We start from the raw sequence: 6,907 nt of genomic DNA, 5'->3' as shown, positions 1-6,907 counted from the left end.
AGAGGGAGCTGCGTAGGGTCCCCGGCGTTACAACAACCGACGGGTTACCGTCCTTCCCCTCCTGGGACCCCCCGCCCGTGTCCCCCGTGGCTCTGCCTGCAGCTCGGCAGGACCCGCTCATCGCAGCCCGTGGTGAGAGCCGGCTGCGTGGCCGGGGCCCCACGGCTGTGAGTCTCCCGCAGTTCTCCGGGCTTTCCTTCCCCTTGAGGCCCGCTGTCAAATTCGGTTGCAATTGCCCAACTATTCAAGCAGGACAGAAAAGCAGTGCAAGTATCTCCTCGGGTTCTTTACTTAGATACTAGTGTGCATCAGGGCCTGACAGAGGCTAACCATCTCTCTGTTGCTGCACCGAGTAGCTTGTGTTACGGACAAGTCTGTAAATTCCACTGCTTATATACTCACGTACGCTTAAGGTTAAACAGACAGTTAATGTGTTGATTAACTAAATGCCTGCGAGATCAGAGCTCAGTCGGCCTGCTTCAGCTTCCTGTCTACAAAAAGAGGACAGTTTCTTTCGCTTTTTGAGTGTTTGAACAGAGGCTCTTGAATGCAGCAACTGTCTCTGCATCTAACACAGTGCACTGACCAGTCGAGGCTTCTCGCAGGCTGCTACTTTTTGATACTTTAAGTGTACGTATCTCACCCTGAATTATTTAGCCAGGAGCTCACAGGAGGTCCGTGGCATAAAGAGTTTAACTAAGCTGTGAATCCCGGCCCGGAGCAACCAGCTATGTATTTCTCCTTGCTCCTGTTGTGGCAGCTGAGTGACTTCTCTCCAGTTTGGATGCTGCAGAATCTATCCTCGGTTTTATTCATTGGGCTGGAATAAACCCGCAAAGCCCTCACCTTCTGAAGAAGAAGAAGAAAAAAAAAAAAAAAGGTTGTCAGCGGGAATAAGCAGTTTCTACCCTCTAAAACGACAGGTTATGAAGGCGTTGGCACTCGTGCTGGGAAAGGGTAAGTTACTTGTTTCCTCTGCCTGCTCAAAGAGCGGTGCAGAGCCAGCCGGACCCCGCTGCTGTCAACACCGTTGGTCTGTTCTCACTCCGGATCGCCGTGTCCCATAGGCGCTTGTGGCGTCCCAAGGCTGAAGACTGGGTGGAATTACATGTGTACAACACACGACTTCTGAAACTCGTTTCAAAGCCACACTTGTTTTGAGGAGTATGTGACTTACCTGTCGCCTCTCCTAACGTCCTTTCTTTATGCTGCTGAATCTCTATTTTCGGCGCTCGGAAATCATTAGTACTCAAGGGAGCTGATGATGGCGATGACTATCAGCAGAGCGGCTTTATGGGACAAGCCCTATAACCTCATGCTGTCAAATTTTATGTGTTGTGAATGAATTGCGTGATGTGACCCCAGCTCACCGGACGGTGCTGTGACCCGGTCAGCTACGATTTGATCCGGCTGACCCGTTTCGTGTCTGCCGAAGAAAACCTCCAGCATGCTCCTGAGATTGCGTGTCTCCTGCCCAAATATTTGGCACCCATCTCTCCAGCACGCTCCAGACAGGGACGACGGGCGCCTATTCCCAGGCTAACCGGGCCAGTACGGAAGGAGCAGCTTGCGAGTGGAGGATCCACGGGGCGACCCACCGCCGCCAGCGCTCGCCCGGCGGCAAAGCCCCGCCGTGGCCTCTCCGTCCCGCTGCCAAACAGCACGAGCGGCGGGTGCCGTGGCGGGCACGAAGGGGTGAAGTAAGAGGACGGGGCCGCCGCGCAGGCGTCCAAGAAGAGCAGCGGTGGGGCTTCAGGCTCGAAGACAGCCCGCTAAAAGAAATGCGGAGTTGTAGGACAGGTCCTGTTCCCCCGCCCCTGTCCTTGAGGATGTCAATTTTTTCCCTCAAAATCGACTCCCAGTTACAGCAGGGAACGGGGCGGCTGCCTGTTTCGGTACTGGGGAAATTTAAAATACGTATCTAAAGAATTTTGCGTGTGCCAAAAACTAGGGCGGAGAAGCTATTCTTTCCTGCAGTTTAAAGGTTTTGAATATAAATATATTCAGCTAATTTCTGTCCGAAGGGATTTCTGTCAAACTGAAGCTGACATCATTATCATCATTATCTTTAAATGGCCGCTTGATCGTTCCTCAAGCATGCATTCCACCCCCCAGCCCCTTCCCAGCCTCCAGGCATTTATATTCGCTTTCCCGGGTTTCCAGTTCCGTACTTCATGTGGAAGACGAAGGAGTAAATAACTCATGTCAGCACTGTTCTTTGTTAAGAACTAGCCCAAAATTGTTTAGTTTCCGTGTTCAAAAAACGTGTAGACGTGGCACTGTGGGACAAGGTTCAGTGGCCATGGTGGTGTTGGGTTGATGGTTGGACCTGATGATCTTAAAGGTCTTTTCCAACCTTAATGATTCTGAGATTCACGCGAAACACGAACACAGAGGTACCGGGCAAGAACTCGTAGGATGCCTTGAAAAATTCCTGTGTCGGTCGGTGGAGAGAAAACAGGGGTTTCCCCCAGCTCAGCGAGCTGTCGGGGGTGCTCCCGACTCCGCTGCCCGCCCGAGAGTCACCGCACCGCCCCGGCAGGAGCACCGCCTGCCCAGCCCCGCCGCACACCCGGCGGAGAGGGGCCTGACACGGAAAACCGCGCCTTTTCGGGGGAAAAAAAGGCGTTATCCTTAACGACTGGCAAACTTAATTAATGAGGGCACGATTTATTCAGTGTTTGCCCCTCCCGTAACTGCACAGCCTTTTCATTTAAATAAGAAGCTGTAATTTCATGTAGAAAGGCAAGGATGTTTTCGGCTTGTAGTTACGCTGCATAACAAAATGGTCCAACAAGTACCCTGCAGGTCCTGCCAAGGCTGCAGACCGTTCGGCTGCTCGTTTATGGGCAAACTCGTTATGCATTCGCCCTGCATGAAATATGCCACTCATAAAATACCTTCCGTGGTACGCAATGAAAAATAGGGTTATCGGTACGATTGAAAATACGATCGAATACTAGAAAGCTTCAGATGGAAGAATTATTATAGCTGATGAGCATGTCCCATTTCTCAGGACCACGCTCACGATGATGGCAGTCGGACAGTAATAAAAATAATTCGCAAAAAAACCCAAAAGACCTTTTTAGGAAAACCAAACAGCATTGTCTTCACAGCCTTTCTAAATATTCCTATGAACTTCCGAGGGTCGGCTTAATTTTGAACACGCCGTGCTTCAGTGAAACCAATTTGCCAAGGAGGCAAAGCACAGGGTGAAAGGCAAGGGAGGATCCCGCGGAGCAGCGACGGCGGCGGCCAGACGGGAAGGAATTTCTCCCCGTGCGCGCTGCTACGCCGCCGCGGCTGGGAGCGCGGGTGCACCCAAGCATCTCCGCGCCGTCACCACGGGACAGCCGGCTGTGGCAGGGAGTGGGAACCGCGAAGGCGGCTGCGACCTGCTCAGGGGCCGGGCCGGGCCGGGAGGAGCCCCGGGGGCCGCCCCGCGCCGCAGCGGGAGCCGCCGCCGCCGCCGTCCCGCGGCGCGCCCGCCCCCGCGGCCCCATTGGCCGCGCCGCAGCTCAAATAGGGCCGGCGCCGGCAGCCGCCAGCCGCGAGCGGGGCCCGAGCGTCGAGCCCGTGCCGCGGCCCCGCCGGAGCTGTCGGCCTTGGCGGCGGCGCGTCCCGAGATGAGCAGCCCCGATGCGGGCTACGCCAGCAGCGACGACCAGGCGCAGGGGCGGTGCTCGCTCCCCACCATGATGCCGGCCATGGGCCCGGGCCCGTGCCCGTGGGCAGAGTCGCTGAGCCCGCTGGGCGAGGCGAAGGCGAAGGGCGAGGCGGCGCCGTCGGGGCCGGCGGGCGGCCGGAGCAAGAGCGAGGCGCGGATCCGGCGGCCCATGAACGCCTTCATGGTGTGGGCGAAGGACGAGCGCAAGCGGCTGGCGCAGCAGAACCCGGACCTGCACAACGCCGAGCTCAGCAAGATGCTGGGTGAGCGCGGGGGTTGCCGGCGGGCGGGTCCGCGAGAGCGGGGAGCCCGGGCGGGTGGCGGGGTCCGGGCTGCGGGCAGGGGCCGGGGGCGCCCGGGGGCGCCCGGGGGCGGGCGGCGTGCCGGGGGTCCCGGCGGGCGGGTCTGTGAGGGCGAGGAGCCGGCCGCCCCGGCGGGGCTCGGGGGCCGGGGGCCGGGCTGCGGGCGGGGGCGGCGGCGGCGGCGGCGCCGTCGGGGCCGGGGGTCGGTGCCCGCCGGTGGGCGGCCGGTCTGACGGTGCTCGTGGGCGCAGGTAAATCGTGGAAGGCGCTGTCGCTGGCGGAGAAGCGTCCGTTCGTGGAGGAGGCGGAGCGGCTGCGGGTGCAGCACATGCAGGACCACCCCAACTACAAGTACCGGCCGCGGCGGCGGAAGCAGGTGAAGCGCCTGAAGCGGGTGGAGAGCGGCTTCCTGCAGCACGGCCTGGCGGAGGCGGCGGGGCCCGGGCTGGGCAGCGAGGCCGGCGGCGGCGGCGGCAGGATGTGCGTGGAGGGTCTGGGCCTGCCCTACGCCGAGCAGGGCTACGCGGCGGCGGCGGGCCACTACCGGGACTGTCCGCCGCTGGGCGCCGCCTTCGACGGCTACAGCCTGCCGACGCCGGACCCGTCGCCGCTGGACGCGGCGGAGAGCGAGGCGCCCTTCTTCGCGGCGGGGCTGCAGGAGGAGTGCGCGCTGGTGCCCTACGGCTACGCCCCGCACCCGGCGGCCGAGTACCCGCCGGCGGCGGCCGAGAGCCCGGCGGGCGCCGCGCTGCGCCGGCACCTGCCGCCCGGCGAGGCGCTGGGGCCGGGCGGCTCGCTGCAGGGGCTGCTGGGCTGCCCGGCGCCGCTGCACGCCTACTACGGGCAGGCGTGCCAGCCGCCGGGCCCGGGGCGCGGCCCGCCGCCGCTGCCGCCGGGGGCCGTCGGGCAGCCGTCGCCGCCGCCCGAGGCGGCGCCGTGCCGGGAGCAGCTGGAGCACTTGCCGCAGGAGGAGCTGCTGGGCGAGGTGGACCGCACCGAGTTCGAGCAGTACCTGCGCTTCGCCTGCAAGCCCGAGCTGGGGCTGCCCTTCGCGGGCCACGACGCCGCCGGGCTGCCGGCGCCCGAGGGCGCGGGGCCCATCTCCTCGGCGGTGTCGGACGCCAGCACCGCCGTCTACTACTGCGGCTACCCCGACGTGTGAGGGACTCGCTCGGGGCCGCGCCACGGACTGGCAGGGAGGCGCCCCGCCCCCCTCCTATTTATGTAATTTATTTGAATCTTCTCGGGAGAGTTTCGCAAACCCCTTCTGGGCTACTGTCTTGCAGATTAAAAGTGTGGTTCAAACTGTTTTTCGACTGGTGTGCCAGCATGTTTACATGTTTTTTAAGTCCGTGCCCAAAATTATCGTTATTCTTGCGACATCAGCACTGTTACTTGTTTGCGCAGAATATGTTTTTATTAGCTGTTTTTAACTATATTTATCCTTTTTTTTTTTGTACTTCAGGAAAATAAATTTATGTACAGCTGTTTCTGTCATTCTTTTGGCCGTATGGCCCTTTAGGGAGTCTAATCTAAAGTTAAATCAGTCATGCCCTAAGGTGGAGCAAAGCCAATGCAGATACTGGGTGACACTTTCTTTCACCATGACAATGGCTCTAAAACGGTCTCCAGGACCAAAGAAGTTTGTTTGCAGGTGTGGCTGTGTTCCTGTTACATAGCTGAATGGCTAGACCTGTGCTGCTGTCTTGTCTCTTGGAGTACAGAACATGTGACTGTATTTAACTGCGTTTTTTGTAGGGTTTTTTCTGGTTTGTAAGTGCCAACTGGAATTTGCAGTTGTCATTAATGCATTGGGGAAAACGTCCTCCCTGAAACTGTATTCTCTATAACAAAAGAAGATAGTGAAGTTTGAGATGAATTTTAAAAGTGTGCCTGGAAACCCACTGGATTTGGATACTTGTGAAGGTGATTTTGCTTTACATAGTGATTTCTGTTTGAACCAAATGATTCACAAATAGCATTGGTACTGTATTTACAAATTCTTTCTCTTTCTGCCACCTACCTTCAAGTAGGTTTAGGCCGTTTTGTGTCATGGGGTTCAGGCTTGTATTAGTAAGGAGGAAAAAATGGATTAGCCCAAATGCTCATCTCAGTTGCTCTCAATCAACTGCCAGCTGTTCAGCTGTACTGCTCTGTGACATTTCTGCCAGTGCAAGAGTACAGCTACATCTCATTCTCATCATAACACTGTCAGGTAAGCAACAACGCTTCTTATATCTCTCTTCCCTTTGGAAGATGCTGGCTGGGGTCAACCTACAATAATTGCAGTAGAGAATTTAAAATATTTTAATTTGCAAATGACAGTGCAAAAGTGATGTCAATGACATTCATAATATAAAAAGTTTTAGGTAAGTGTACTTTATCTTGCAGTAGATTCTTAGATCCACTGAGTCATGGATGAAGAAATCCAGCAAAAATTCCATTTGTGTAACCTATGCTTGGTTTTATAAAAATGATATGATAATGACCATTGCTGAACACCTGTTATGTACACAGAGCCAGCTGTGTTATTTTTAAACAAATCATCTAGTAGAAACGAGCAGACAATGTTTTATTTATTAATTCAGAAAGTGTAATTTTATTTAGGTCCGAAGAAACCCTGATTATGTGTACTGACTTCAGTGATATTTAACTGCGTGTAATATTGAAAAAGTTCGCTTGAAATTGTGGTTGCCTCAGGTTGTTGCAGTATCTTTTTTTTCCTCCACTTTACAATGAGGAAATTGTGAAGGCCAGCATCAAATTTCTAGTATTAGGGTGTTGGGTGCAAGATGGGAAATGACTGCCTGTATGTCAGTGTTTTAAGAACAACATTGACATTCTTTCCAGGCAAATATATCATATTCAAATAAGAAACATTGACGATGTTACAATTCTAGGCTAGTATAAGTTTAACAACAGTGAAAACTCTGTAGTT

General features: G+C 55.7%; 1 protein-coding gene across 1 annotated transcript; it reads left to right on the top strand.

Moving 5' to 3' along the window:
- Positions 1–3,626: 3,626 nt before the first annotated feature.
- SOX17 (SRY-box transcription factor 17) lies at positions 3,627–5,140 on the top strand. Its single transcript, XM_059815507.1, has 2 exons — positions 3,627–3,930; positions 4,221–5,140. Exons 1-2 carry the CDS (start codon positions 3,627–3,629, stop codon positions 5,129–5,131), a joined length of 1,215 nt encoding a protein of 404 aa, XP_059671490.1. The 3' UTR covers positions 5,132–5,140.
- Positions 5,141–6,907: the final 1,767 nt, after the last annotated feature.

This window comes from Gavia stellata, chromosome 3, assembly GCF_030936135.1.
Source record: "Gavia stellata isolate bGavSte3 chromosome 3, bGavSte3.hap2, whole genome shotgun sequence".
NCBI classification, from domain to species: Eukaryota; Metazoa; Chordata; class Aves; order Gaviiformes; family Gaviidae; genus Gavia; species Gavia stellata.
The sequence above is the reverse complement of the archived record's forward strand: the minus strand, read 5'-3'. Positions and strand labels throughout refer to the sequence as shown.

Excerpts from the sequence above, each read along its gene's own strand:
- SOX17 (XM_059815507.1), top strand. The coding sequence starts at position 3,627 with ATGAGCAGCCCCGATGCGGGCTACGCCAGCAGCGACGACCAGGCGCAG. Across the intron at positions 3,931-4,220 it reads CGAGCTCAGCAAGATGCTGG|GTAAATCGTGGAAGGCGCTG; the intron begins GTGAGCGCGGGG and ends TCGTGGGCGCAG.